Below are 14,029 nucleotides of genomic sequence, written 5' to 3'. Positions count from 1 at the left end.
AATATCGAAAGGGGGCTACCAAAGCTTTGACAGTTGTCAACATTATCGTTGGGTTCTTATGACTGGTGTGATGGTGTTTTGTGTTGTGTTTGGCTCGTGATGGTTGCCATGTGAAAGTGTACATCAACACTCCTAATCAGGCGTTGAATACACAAACCTCAATCTAAGCACTCGCCTCAGCTTTCTAGTTCCTCCTCTTCTGACAGATTTCACTTGCATCATAGCTAAGGCCTGTCAGCTTGTTAAGCTGTCAAAGCTGTCAAGCCTGGAGGTGCAGCTGTCTCCGGCGATCCGTGCTTGTTTACATGCGAGCCATGATCGTTGGCGGTGGAGTAGCAAGTGGAAGCGTTCCTACAACCAAGGCACAGGAACTTCACGATATGGACAATTTGAACAATTCCAAAGGACAGTTGAAGATCTGGACCAAAGGAGAACAAGGAGACTGGTATGTGTGAAAGGTACGTACCTCCACAAAGGGCAAGGCCATTGAGGTTCGCAGCTTCCCCCGGTTCCCCGCCAAGAGGACGTCATTGGCCTGCAGGGGTTGCACGCTGCTGCATCAACAACACCTATGACATCACCGCGACGGAACGGTTCATCACTTGCGAGGAAGGAACAAACAAACACCTTTTTATAAGCACAACATCTTCCATCTGAAGACGGTTCCTTCTTCCCTTTCAATTCAGTCACACACAAACAAATCCAACACCTAAGCAACAATTTCCTGGAGTCTTCTCTCAAACAAATAACAACAGCCACGAACCGAATCCCAACAGAGGATCTAATCTGAACAATAACACAACACCAACACCTAAGATACCCACACACACAACCCACAAATCATCACAATGTCCGCCTTCACAATCGCTACTCGCAGGGTCGCTACCCAGATCCCCCGCGCTGCCGCCGCCTCTGCGCCCCGCGCCGCTTTCTCTTCCTCCGTCACCCTCCAGAAGTCCATCGCCGAGACCGTAAAGGACACCCTCAACACCGTCAACCGCGCTGTTTCTGACAAGGCCCTCGATGGCATTGACATTGGCTGTACGTACCCCTCCTTCCACACCAAAAACCCCCTCTCTTTCTCTCCACCACCATACTAACTCCCTACCTTCACAGCCAACGTAGCCTCAAAACTCAAAGAAACCGCCGACTCCCTCACCAACGCCTCCTCGCCCTCCGACCTCGCCTCCCGCGCCAAGGACGCCGCCAGCAACGCCGCCTCGGACGCCGCCGACGCCATCCCCAAGGACGTCAAGGGCCAAGCCTCCGAGCTCGCGGGCAAGGCCTCCGGCGCCGCCTCCAACATTGCCGGTAAGGCCAAGGGCGCCGTCAACGAGGCCACGTCTGGCAACGTTTCCGGTGCCGCCTCTGAGCTTGCGGGAGAGGCCAAGGGCAAGGCTTCCGAGCTTACGGGCGAGGCCAAGGGCAAGGCGAGCGAGCTCGCTGGAAAGGCCAAGGGTGCTGCGAACGAGGCGACGAGCGGGAACTTGTCCGGTGCTGCTTCCGAGCTGGCTGGCGAGGCTAAGGGCAAGGCCAGCGAGGTTGCGGGCAAGGCCAAGGGCGCTGCTAACGAGGCTGCTGGCGGTGATGTGCAGGGAAAGGCCCAGGAGCTCAAGGGACAGGCGAGCGGTAAGGCCAGCGAGCTTGCCGGAAAGGCGAAGGGTGCCGTGAGCGAGGGACAAGGGAAGGCCAAGGGTATGGCTAAGGAGACGGAGAAGATGGCCAAGGAGGCCGGAAAGCAGGCCGAGTTCTCTTAAGGGATTCAACCGCGAGAAGGAGTGTTTAAGATGGGATATTGCATTTTGGGATGAACGGGACCATTCACTTTCACAAGGATGGGTGATAAAGGGCAGGAAGGCGTTCAGGGACGCGCACAGCAGTATTGCATCATGATGACTATTACGAAGTTTTCCTTTTAATCAAGAGTCGAACTGTAATTTTATTGCATTTCACATGAATCACTCACTGATCTCATCATTCAAACGTGAACATATGTGATGACAACGATATCAAAATGTATCAGCGCACATTCCCAACTTCCTACCAACCCCCCCTAGACCCTCTCACGAAAGTCCAGGAGGGAAGGAAGCCAGGACAAAAAGAAGCAAAAAGCAGACATCCATCAGAAAGTCGATCCGTGCCGACGGTTGACTTTTGTCTGCTCCGCTCCTTTCTCCCACCACTTGTACTTTTGGTACAATTCCCACCAAGTGACGCTGGCAGCTTTCCCCTTTATTGCTTGTTTGTTTCTTCACCCATCCATACAAACCCCGCGAAGGGTGTGGTGGGCTTGAAACGAAACGAAGCGAGAAAAGCCGGTGTTTGATGTACCGCTCGGAATACAGAGCTTGGAATCAAGGATTGATCTCGCCTTGTGCTCCACCTGAACGTGCGGAATTTTGGGGAAAGGGGGGGTGGTATGTGGGATGTGTGTTGAGAAGAGTTAAGAGAAAAGTAGCAATTTGGAGAGTGAAAAGGTATAAGAGAGTGCTAAAAGGGGATAGGGAGTAACTCGGAAGAGAAAAGAGGAGAGGAAGCTGAAGTGGATAGGTTAGCTGCCCGGCACAAGAATGGTATGGCAAAAAAAGGGGATCAAGCAAAGCAAAGGGGGACAAGTATGTATGTAGCAGAGTAGCAGAGGTGCAAAATAGTCCCCACGCGCCCGACTGAAGATTGACGATGCTGGTATTGTCTTTCGTTGAAGGATATCTTGTGCATGGTAGCAGAGAATACCCACGTCCTTTAAGTAGCCAGTTAGCATTGTCGGGTATCTGTACACAACTACCATATTCCTCTCCTCCACTCGTCTCGTCCCTAGGTAGGTACTCGGCACATCGTTTCTCATCATTGCTGTTCCGTTTCTCTTGGTGCCGCAGACCGGTGCTGATGTAGTTTTGTACGCCGTCGGTTGCGTTACCTGAGTGTACGGCGCCTTTTCTGTGCTATTGCGTCCGTCTCGTAGATGTGTTGTCGCCGTGTCAAGCCCAAACGTTCAGCCCTCCTCAAAAAACACCCTCTTAGTCCCTTGCTTATCCCTCTGGCTCTCCAACTCCTCCAACTCCCTATCAATCTCCATGATATCCATCAACTCCGCCTCGATATCCCTGCCCTCCGCCTCCGACTTATCATCCTCCACATCCGCGGCAAAGTTAAGGTCATTGATGAACAACAAGCCCGGATCGCGGCCCTGGCTCTGACTCTTTCCTCCTCCAAAGGCACTTAACGCCACAGTTTCCTGGGTATCAGCGACCCCTTCCTCGTCAATATCTTGTGTTGATCCCGCGCCGTCAAAGCTTGCGCTCACGGATTTAGCTGCCTCCAACGCCTTGGGTCTGAGCAGTTTCTCCCCCTTCTCCGGGCGGGCCAAGCTGAGGTTGAATGCCACGGAGCTGGGTTGTTCGGGCTTGGGGTGGGCGATGATCGCTTTGGCGGTGCCGTTCGTGAGATCCAGCCTGGCTTTCTTACGGGCAGGTAGGGGTATCAGACGGCGTTCCGTGGACGAAGAGGCACCAGCGGTCGCTGTTGCGGCGGCTTGATCGAACGCATCTTCGTTTTCGTGGATGACTACCAACCTACTTTCGCCTAGCAAAAGGGTTTCGATGGGTAGTTGCTTGCCTTCTGTTGACTCGGTGAGGGACCCCGTGGAGCGGGGGATGGCGGTAGCGGCTGTGAGGCGCTCGCCTAGTAAGCCGGCGTTGAGGTCGGTGAGGCGAAGCATCCGCGCGGACGGTTGGGAGCTGCTGCTGTTCCAAAGGTTACCTCCGGTTCGCTTCAGCTGGGCGTCCCAGAAGCGGGAGAGGATGGGGATGGTGCAGACGATAGGGTTAGTATGGTCGGCGCCGGTGTTGGAGAGCCACAGGATCGCAGACTCTTCGCCTAGGCCGTTGCGAGGGAGGGGAAGTTGAGAGATGTAGACGCCGCCTTTAATGGTGGCGAGCTTTTCGGGCGCGTTGGCTGTGGTGGAAACCGCCGAGGGGACAATGAGGGGTGCGGATTTCTGTGTAGTAGTGGGAATGTTGCGCTGGGGCTGAGGTCCGGTGGCGGTTCCCTCTAGGTAACCCGAGACACTGAACTGGGTGATTGCTGACCCACGGAGGCCAGAGTTAGCTTTGGTAAAGAGACCGGCCGAGGAGGCAGTGGTCGGATTGGCGTTGTCAATATCCCAGATACCCCACTGACCATCGGCCAGCAGCACGAGGACCGCCCGGCCGTGGGCCATCCACTCGGCGCCGACGACGGGTTTGCGAGACGTGGACATACCCGTCCCGCGGGCGAATGGCTGGTAGAGGGAGACTAGCCATGAGCCCTGGGTAGGGAATGGGCCCTCTGAGGTATCGTCCGAAGGAAGGGATGGGATGGAGTAATCGTAGATTCGCACCGCATGCGCTGGATCAACAACAAGAAGCTGTGTGATGTGCAGCGGGTTGAACGAGATGCCGCCGAGTGGTGACGGGAGGTACTCAGTCTGGAACGGCTCGACACGAGCGGTGGTGCCGGGCGTTGCGTCCAGGGGAACATCCCAGAACCGCAGGGTGCCGCTGGCCTCGCGCGTGTGTGCTGCAACAATGGCACGGGTTACCGACCCCTTACGGTTCTGTAATGACCCCGACCCTAGCTGTTCTTTCACGAGCGTAATGGCTACTCCTTCCGAGGGTTTGCTCTGGCCTGCTAGCAATGTGAGAGTCTCCCCCCAAGCACCCTTGCCCGCATTTCCAGCGAGCAGGCTGTTCTTCAGTGCCGGTCGCGCCTTGCTCTCGTTTGAGGGAGGCGTCAACGGTAGTGTTACGACAAAGACGTCGCCGTTGGCGCATGTGACCGCAAAGACGATGTTCTCTTTCAGGATTTGCGCTCCGTTCCAGGCTGCGTCTTCGACGGTGCAGGTGGGCATGGGTAATACGGCGATGTGATGGACGGCTGTGCCAAACGCCAGGTCGAGAGTTTGGACAATGTCGGCGAGCGAGGAAGCATCGGTAGTAACGGTGTCGTCGAACTCGGGCTTGTCCACGAAGGGTGTAGATGGAATGGCCGGACTCTCGTCGTCCGAGTCAATGATCATAACGGCGTCTTCCGGCTTTCCCCCATTTTGCGCCGCATCTGCTGCTGTCTTTGATGGCTTGAGTTTGCGACCGCCACGCCAAATCAGAGCGACGCCATTTTCGTGGCCGTAGATGAGGACAGTGGCGCCTTGGGGTGTCTGGACGGGGTATGTTTTGATGTCGTACACTCGGCTCTTAAGAGGGTATCTGATAGACCAAGTCAGCTTGCGTCTCTCCCGTGTTGAAACGGTGGTAGTGAAGGACTGTGCGCACGTAAATTGTGTACTTTGCGGCGTGCGCCGTGTTCTGGGAGTGGTCGACTGCATCGTCGAGAGTCGACAAGTTGGACAAGAAGCAAAGAAGAATCAACAGAAAAATGACGGAGACGCTATTGTGATGTCGTTATCATGGCCTTATTATTTGGGTATTATGGCGTCGTGAAGAGAAGCAGTATTACGGTGTGAAAGAGTGGTTGGCGATGCTGATGGTGTTGGTGTTGGTGTTCAGTGGAATGCCGAAGCTCGACCATTTTCAAAATCACCGCGTCACAAACGCGCAGGAGCTTGGACCATCAGAGCTCATGACATGACAGCACAGCTGAAAGTGATCTGTGCGCTAGATTCGTTTGCTCGATGCCAAATCACGTGTCACAAGAAAGCACAGACCTCCTCGACTTCCATCGTCGAACAACCACCACCGCATCTAACAAGAGTACAAGACTTGCTCAACGTCTCAACACAAGACCTGGAGTTGACAGGACGATCTTCCAAATGCTTAAGCTAAGTACGGCTTAATGCTATTCCCTGCGCCATCCAACTCGGAACAGAATACTTCCCCACTGCCCCGTCATTGACATCTTCTCTATGGTGCCTACCGCTTTCAATTGAAGAGCCCTATGCGATGACCTCTGGCCCTACTAAGAATCTAAGAAACAATTCTCACCTTCTCACCTTCTTCTCACCTTCTCACCTTCTTCTCACCTTCTCACCTTCTCACCCTCTTCTCACCCTCTCACCTTCTTCTAACCTTCTCACCTTCTTCTAACCTTCTCACCTTCTCACCTCAACCTGCTACCTTTCGTTCCTCACCTTCTGATATTCTGACCTTCTCGCCTTGCAAGATTTCGGAGCAACGACACGAACTAAACTCTCCTTTAGACCCTCGATCTCTCGTATAAACCAACTCTCAGGCCCCATCTTCCAGATATGTCACAGAAATCACTGGCAATAATACGGAACCAAGTTTGAGACTGCAGTCAGATGTATTTTGTTTCGAAAGAAGAACCAATGATCTGAATCAAAGCCAAACAGACAGCCATCCCTTCCAAAATCAGTCACTCCCAGCAAAATACTGGGAGATCATCCCCAACACCCAGCCAGCCAAACCAAACCAGCCAGTCGAAGAGGACAAGAGCAACACAGACCCAAGTCATGCACTCATGTTATCTTTTAGTATCGTGAGAAGAAGTTGTTTCGTTGTTTTGTTGTCGACAAGAGACCGCTTAAGTGCAAGCACTGCAGATGGCAGCAGCAGCGCTCACGACAGTGGGGGCAACGTTGAGGCCGCAGCTGGCGATAACGCAGCCGGCAGCGGAATTCTGGACCTCAGCAGACTTGGAGCACTGGCAGGCGTAGCCAGCTCCAGTGCAGCCGATGGCGGAGGCAGCGGACTGGATGCAGGTGGCCTGTGAAACTGTTAGTCAACCGCTGACTCAAAACTCAAAAGATCAAGCCATCGGAAGGAAGAACGTACACCGCACTCGGGCATGAGGGTGGTCTGAGGGCAGTCCTGGGCCATGGCGACGGCGCTGAAGAGAGCGAGGGCGATGGTGGTGAACTTCATTTTGAAGGTTGTTTGGGGGTCGTTTGGTTGGTTGGTTGGAAGTGTTGGAAGTATTGGAAGTGAAGAGGCTGTTGATGCGGATGATGAGAGAAGGAAAGTCGTCGATGAGGGCGGATGAGAAGGCCTCTTTATACCTTTTTCGTCGACTCCTTGACTCCTCATCCAACAACCGCAACTCGGAGACACAACGGCATCGTCAAGTTCCACATGGCAGGACACGATCGGCCTCGGCCTCCCCAGCCTCAACTTCTGACTTCTTCACGATGCCAGATGCCTCAACAACAACGTGCGGCCCGTACACACAGTGTTGGTGTAAGGTTGCTTTGCCACTAGCGCCGACTTCTTGGGCAGCAACATTGGTGGGCCGCCGGGCTTACCCGTCCTTGCCGTTGCACTATAGACGGGACCGTCCTTTGGCTTTCCCCGCGGTTCATTGCTAGCTCGATCCTTCGATGCGCAAAAAGAGATTGGCGAAGTTGATGTGGGAATGCAGGCTCGAAGGCAAGTCGCCTGAAATGGAAGGTTTTGCGCGGCGCCAGGACGCCTTACCCCGGTCTCTTGTCATGCAATGTTCCCTCGCTTTGCTAGCTTTCCCGAAAAAACCACGCTTGCGAGACTTCGGGTTGCGGGGGAGCTTCCGCTTTTTTTCGGAGGGTGATGGCATGGTTTGAGATCCAAGTGGGTCGGATCTTGGTCAGCTCCTGTTCAACGTCAGCCATTGTGGCACTGTGCCTGTTGGCGGACACTGGGGGCTACGAAAGGAATAAGGAGGTTACATCAAACCCGGAGTTGGAGTATGTTATTGGTGAAGAGGCCAAAGGAAGTGTCCGTCCTCCTCCTTCGAGCTGCCTCTCTCAGGCGCAAGGGGCGCAGGATCCAATCTCAATAATTCTGTGAGGCAATTTGCCTGTGTGAACAGCTTTTCAGTTGAGGCATCGAAAACATACTAGCAGAAGGGGACAAGGGATCTTCTAGATGGAGTCGTGTCCGGCCTGCCGTCCACCCGATAAAGTTTCTCCGAGATCTACACGCTCTGAACTCGTGGTCCAGCAGCCAAATGGTGACGATCACCTGTCAGAGCCGCCGTCAGAACCGCTGTTAACCCTTGCCCCTGTCGCTCACTGATACTCGCCAAAAGTTCACTGTTGATCGTTCCACGCTCTGACTGGCTAACAGCTGTGGAGAAACCTGTTTGGTTGTTTGTGTAGGACTGGTGGGTTGCGGTTGGACCGGCACCTGGACGACCAGAACGGCGTAGCTTCCGATGGTATGAAGTCTCAGTGCTACGATCCCCGCTCCTCTGCAAATGCAACCGGAAAAAAGGCAGGCGAGCGGTGTGAAGAATTTGAAGACAGTGAAGTCCCTCAACGCCGAGGTTGCCAAAGAGGTTGAGAGCACAGAGTTGGGGATGACAACAGCATGTGAAAGGATTACAACATCGGAGTTTTTGGCTTTGTGCCAGTTGCACTTCTCTGGTGAGTCTCTGTCAGTTCAAGCTAGGTCAACGCTCCGTACTCAAACCGTACTCAAACCTGGTGCGTCTCAGATGTCTACAAAGGTCACACGCATTAGGAGGAGGAACCAGAGGGAATGAAGCTCCAAACGAGCCCCCGGCTTAAGACTCGAGGGACGCTTCAAGAATTGCAGTCCCAACACAGCTGGAAGGGCGCAATCCACCAGCGTAAAACGCAGACGCCGAAACCGGATACTACTATGCAAGCTTCGGAAGCTAACCTCGTCGGCCTGCCGCTCTTCGTTGCAGTCTTTCGCCACCTCAGCTCATCGTCATGATGAGATATCAGGTCGTCCTCGTCCCCGCTCCCTCGCCCGCTCTTGCTTGAGAGGTGGGTTGTGACATCCTTGGTTTGGCAACCTTCACATCAATCTCATCGGACTGCTGCATTGGAGGGCCATGCTCTGCAGAGGAGTCGTGAATCAGTTGACGGGTGAGAGATATCTGCCTGGAAAGAGTGTCTTTATGATCTTGGCCAATGGGGCGATCAGATGAAATTTTGACAGCCTCCTCATATCAAGAGCAAAGCCAAGTCTTTTTGTTATCATGCATTCTGTCTTCAGGATTTTAATGGCTTAAACATCGATGTGGTCCTTGATTGCAATGATCTAACAGAGAGAGAAGAAAGAGAAAGGTAGGAGGCAACAACAACAACGTAAGTAAAAGAGCATCAATAAAAAGTACCAAAGAGAGTCCAGTCCTAACAGGTCCTAGCACATATGTCTTCACGCCCCCACCTCCACCGTCACCATTAGAAGACATCCAGATATCCCGGGTCGGCTTTCCCCCATATGTCCGTCACCGCGTGGCGCCGTATCCTCGTCTCAGCCCTCGAATGTCCAGTCCCCAGAGTCCTGTTCCGGCTCCTCGTCTTCGGCGTCCAAGTCAAGGTCGGAATCATCATCTTCCTCGCTCATTTTGTCCAGTTCATTCTGCAGCAGTTCCATAAGTTTCTCCTGAGTATTCTCGAGTACTTGTTTCACGATCTGTATTCAACCCAAAGGCCCCATAATTAGCACCGTTCTCTTTTGATGATGGGCTTGACGGGAACCCGAGAAGAAGAAGAAGCTCCAGTAAGTCAACGTCTCCCTTCTTACTTACCTTGTCTCTTAGTAGGTCCTTAGTTTGCAAGTAATTGCAGCAATGAGGGATGGAGAAGTTTTCCATCGCTTTGGCCATGGGCATGGAGAGCTCGCAGCCTGGGTGGGCGGGGTCAGGAGGTGGGACGAGGGTTGTGCCGTCGGGTCCCATTATGATTCTCGTGGCTCCTGTGGCTCCCGTGGCCACCGTCAGTGCCGTGGCTCCTATGGCTGTGGTATCTGCGACAACCGGAACCGAAGCCTGTTTGACGCTAGGAAATTGCTGGACTGGCACTTCAGAGGTGGCAGTAGCCGTGCCAGTGGCAATGGCAGTTGCAGGAATGGGAGACTTTTCAGTCTCACTCAAAGACAGCCTGGCGTACCACTGAGCCAGAGCAGCCTTTTCAGACTGCTGCGCGCGCAAGCAGACCGGATTAGTATGGTTCGGGTTAACGTATAACATGTGTTGCTGTTGGCCTTGAGGCCAGTGAGCCACATGGGCGTGAGCCTGGGGCAGGCTTCCGCTCCTTCCGTGGGCGTCATACACTGCTCCTGGGTTAGGAGGCGTCATGGGAGATGAGATTATGCACGGAGCATATTGGCCCCAGTTATGCTGCTGGTGGTGGTGCACCATTCCAACGTGTCCGGCCATATTCTGGTGGGTAGCCGGGACGATGAACGCCGGGTGAGAACCGGGAACGGGCATCCATCCGTTTGGGACCATGTTGGCGGCCGGCATGGACACAAATCTTTGAGGGACCGGAGCAGCGTGGATGGGCCGTTTGGAGTCCGCCGGCCAGGGACTACTGTCGTGGTCGTCCGGGTTCGGACAGATGGGTTGACGAGTATCCATTGTTGTTGACAACTGAGTTCAATGTCATTCACACAGGGGCTCCAATCCTTGGCGTTCCGGGTGGTTGAAGTAGTCTGGTTATTCCGAATCTGGCTCAAAACCAAGCGTGGATCGGTGGCCGGAAACCGATGATGAGCGAATGAGAGGGTGCGCGGTGATTCTTGACAGTGTTCGGTGATTGGTGTGGCCTGTCAAAGGCAAGGGTTGAGAGAACTGTTGAGAATACAACATAAAATGCATCAAACATCGGGGGGCCGACGACTCTTAAATCGATATCAACCTGTGTTGAGTAAACCTTCGAAGTTGGGGCCGGAGAGCTATCGGGATGTTGAAAGAAAGACAGCAGTTCTCAGCGAGGTACGTGCTGCCATTCTCGAAGAATATCGTGATATAGAGAATAGGGGAAAAGAGTTACTAACTTCAGTAGGACAAGAACGCTTTGCTACACCGCAATACCCACGGAGCATCACGGCATGGGCGCTATAGCCCGCTGGAATGCCAATTCTCTAGCGGCGGAAAGGTGGAGGGAGCCATGAAACGGGCATCAAGCCGAGTATTATGATGCCACACATCATTCTGTTTCAAGGCTTCTATGCACCAGAGAAAGATAAGGTAAAAGTTCGGCAATAGACAACCATCTGTCATGGCAGCGCGCCACGAGTTTGCTCCCAAAGAAGGTCCTGTGGCAGGATCGCGGGACAGGGGTCACGACATGGCCCCCACTCGGGCTTAAAGCCGGCTTGATGCCATCCCACCAGGGCTTGCGCTTGGCGGCAGCGATGGCATCGTGCCTGGCTTCAAGCCTGCGCTGTTTGGTTTGAGGCTCAAAGCCTACAAGTGTTGGCATTGCTCCAAAAACAGGGCGCAGGGTCAACATGGTGCCATTGATTGGCTGGTGAGGTTGTACAATTCCCGGGTTGGTCGCCTTGTTATTCGCTGGGCTTGAAGCCTGGCACGCCGTCTTCATATCGCCTGCCTACTCGATGCGATCGGCGCTGACATGTGTCCAGTCTTGTTATACACCAAGATCGAATATGGACGCCCACCTTGACCGATACGACCCGGGCAAAGAGCCGCTTCTCCTTGCATCAATCCAGGCTTCAAGGCTACATTCAGTTCGATCTACTTGAGTCTCATCAACTTGTCAAACGTCCAGGACGGCCTGAATACCGAGGTTATCTCACGCAATGGCTAGCACCATCCAACCAATCCGGCTGTCCTTGCTTCACGAATCTGACACGCATCCAAGCTACACGCCGGCGAGGTGCCAGGCTACACTCCCGCTTGCAGTCCCATCTTCGGTATGAATTGTGTTGACCGATGCTTCGTCCCATCCATGTCAGTTAGGCATCAACCGAGAATAAACACCTTGGGAAACGTTCAAGTAGGCCGTACTGCCATGCGGCTCTGCGGATATGTCGCGAGGATTTCACGTCTGTCACCCTCATGCTGGATCCGTAAGGGGCAAAGGGCACATGGACTGCGGGAAACTTGCTTCGCATGTGCACGCCGAATTCACGACTATATGAACCAGGCACCCATCGTTCATGCCGTAACTGTAGAAGAAAACACCAAATCGAGGTATTACAGCCAGATTGTGTACCACATTCATCTCTATACTACTTTAAACTCGTGACAAAGGAAAGCTAGGGGGGCACGCACAACAATGGCGGCCCCTGGTTATCACTACTCAAACGGCCTCTTCAACGAGGACCACCTCCCCCCAACTGGATCCTCGCCGCCTCCTCCGTATCACATCGTCGTAGCTGACAGACCACACCGGGCTTCGGCGTCTCATCCACAGGGTCAGAGTTCTCCGATCTTGACAACTTTCCAAACGCTTCCGAGAGGAGCTCCAGCCCAGGGCCATGCTACCTCCGTATCTCCTACCTCCGCCTACGCTGTCCTGGCGTCTGAGATGGCTGGCGCACAAGGGCAGGTCTACCACCAATTCGTCCAAGTGCCATATCCAGGAACAAGATATCCTCCAGGAGTTCCGCCAGGCTTCCCACCATCACCATCATCACCACTCTCGCCAGCAGCAGCGCGGTCACCACACCAAGCATCCGCACACCTCGTACCTCAACAATTGCCGACTCACACTGGCCGAGATCCAGGCTCTGCTGTTCCATCGTCTATCCAACCTACTCCTCCTGTTTCGGCTCAACAACCCATCTCTGCTCCTACCTCTACCTCTACCTTTACCTCTACTCTTACGGCTACGGCTACGAACTGCACAGATACATGGACTCCGGAGCAGGATCGATTCATCTTCCGGCTCGGCAATCATAAACGAAAGTCTCATCAGAAAATCTCCATTGCTCTGGAGGACGTGTTTCAGGTGAAGAGAGATGTGGGTGCGATTGCCAGGAGGTTGGCGCAGTTAAGGGCGAGGAGTAAGGTCTGGAGTGAGGATGTGAGCTTCCTCTTCTCTCCTAATACCCGATCATCATCAGCCTCACTCTCCATCCCTCTGTCTCCCTATTGGAAGTACTAACTCCTTCCCCCACCAGGAACTCAAACAAGCGGCGCAAAAAGCCATGCAAAGCTTCAGCTCAGTGATGCAAGAGGAACTGGCGAGCAGTTTTGAGCTCCACTTCACTGCAGACCCCAACAGAGACAGGAACAGCCTGAATGATGCAGACAACAAACAATCTGCTGATTTGAGACTGGCGGTGCGGTTGGAGTTGGAGGGGATGTTGGCACAGGGAAATCTGACCAGAACGACCCAGGAGAGAATGGTGAGTGAACAGAAGGAGAGGAGTGCTCGGTGTACGATAGCGATGGGACAGAGAGAACGTGGTCGGGAGCGGGAGTGGGAGTGGGTGGATGGGGATGGGAATGGGGACGCCGCTGGGGATCAGGTTGAAGATTATGAGATTTTGTGAGGTTTTGGCTGGAGTTTGAGTTCGCCTGTTTGGGAATGGTGATTGGTGGTTGGTTGATAAAGAAACGACAGACAGTGCTGCTGACTACCTGAGGGGTTGTCGCCGTCCTCCGACCAGTGATTTGTATGTGGGGGTGTAGACCTAGATGATGCTGTCACCAGGCCCGCGTGTTGCACTTGAAAGGATTGTTGTCATGCTGTTAAGATGTCGGCGCTGTGCCTACCAAATCTGGGTCGCCGCACTAACACTTATTCATTGCAGTTACTCCACTTGTCATGCCCCTGAAGCTGCCAAACGCTGTACCCTGCGAGCCGCCAAACCAGGGGCAGTGATGCAATGAACGGTGGAGCCCTGCTCATCTTTCCATTTGATTTGTTCTTGACCCTACTCATGGGATCCACTTTTAACGTCCTCTGGTTCCCCCAGACACTCAGAGTCCGGATGAACTCCCGGAGCAAAAAGGAAGCGGGTTTCTAATGCTCAACACCATTTCAGCACGTCCTCGTGATTGTTAAGCCCAGGTCTTTTGTTCGCGGGGTAGACGACGAAAGACGGCTTACCGGCTCCCACGCTGTGGCGGAGTTAACGGTTGGCCGGGAGAGTGGCTTGCAGATGGCGTCTGGTGGACAGCTGCCCATCAAAACCAGGCACTCTGGATCTCGACGGTGTCATTATGTATCGGACTTTTCGGAAAGATGTGGCCAGAGGAAAGTGCCAATTGCTTACCTGGGTACCTGGTGCGCGGCCGGCATCGAGACGCGTTGACAGGTACATACCTGTTCACTGGATCGTGGGGTTTCAAACGCGGGATAAGCCAA

General features: G+C 53.8%; 5 protein-coding genes across 5 annotated transcripts; 2 read left to right on the top strand and 3 right to left on the bottom strand.

Annotated features, from left to right (window-relative positions):
• The first annotated feature begins 627 nt into the window (after window positions 1–627).
• B0H65DRAFT_460513 (uncharacterized protein) lies at window positions 628–1,982 on the top strand. Its single transcript, XM_062826536.1, has 2 exons — window positions 628–1,041; window positions 1,117–1,982. The coding sequence occupies exons 1-2, from the start codon at window positions 849–851 to the stop codon at window positions 1,755–1,757; spliced, it is 834 nt and encodes a 277-aa protein (XP_062682534.1). The 5' UTR covers window positions 628–848; the 3' UTR covers window positions 1,758–1,982.
• Window positions 1,983–2,992: 1,010 nt separating this feature from the next.
• Window positions 2,993–5,716, bottom strand: B0H65DRAFT_507546 (uncharacterized protein; the record flags this gene model as incomplete). The annotated part of the gene is given in 7 exon segments (XM_062828145.1): window positions 2,993–4,050; window positions 4,060–4,083; window positions 4,093–4,107; window positions 4,123–4,279; window positions 4,295–4,615; window positions 4,628–5,243; window positions 5,688–5,716. Coding segments are annotated over 7 exon segments (2,220 nt in total).
• An 821-nt stretch (window positions 5,717–6,537) lies between these two features.
• B0H65DRAFT_507545 (uncharacterized protein) lies at window positions 6,538–6,878 on the bottom strand (the record flags this gene model as incomplete). Its single annotated transcript, XM_062828144.1, has 2 exons — window positions 6,538–6,720; window positions 6,789–6,878. The coding sequence occupies 2 exons, from the start codon at window positions 6,876–6,878 to the stop codon at window positions 6,538–6,540; spliced, it is 273 nt and encodes a 90-aa protein (XP_062682532.1).
• A 1,965-nt stretch (window positions 6,879–8,843) lies between these two features.
• On the bottom strand, window positions 8,844–10,539 carry B0H65DRAFT_149104 (uncharacterized protein). The gene is made up of 2 exons (XM_062821054.1): window positions 9,493–10,539; window positions 8,844–9,377 (listed from the first exon to the last, which is right to left on the bottom strand). Exons 1-2 carry the CDS (start codon window positions 10,321–10,323, stop codon window positions 9,216–9,218), a joined length of 993 nt encoding a protein of 330 aa, XP_062682531.1. The 5' UTR covers window positions 10,324–10,539; the 3' UTR covers window positions 8,844–9,215.
• A 1,450-nt stretch (window positions 10,540–11,989) lies between these two features.
• B0H65DRAFT_424473 (uncharacterized protein) lies at window positions 11,990–13,211 on the top strand (the record flags this gene model as incomplete). The annotated part of the gene is made up of 2 exons (XM_062824514.1): window positions 11,990–12,739; window positions 12,915–13,211. The coding sequence occupies 2 exons, from the start codon at window positions 11,990–11,992 to the stop codon at window positions 13,209–13,211; spliced, it is 1,047 nt and encodes a 348-aa protein (XP_062682530.1).
• Window positions 13,212–14,029: the final 818 nt, after the last annotated feature.

The sequence above is a fragment of the Neurospora tetraspora genome (genome assembly GCF_033439725.1).
Source record: "Neurospora tetraspora strain CBS 560.94 chromosome Unknown B0H65scaffold_3, whole genome shotgun sequence".
Lineage (NCBI taxonomy): Eukaryota > Fungi > Ascomycota > Sordariomycetes > Sordariales > Sordariaceae > Neurospora > Neurospora tetraspora.
Note: the sequence above shows the minus strand (reverse complement) of the source record. Positions and strands in the feature narration are given on the sequence as shown.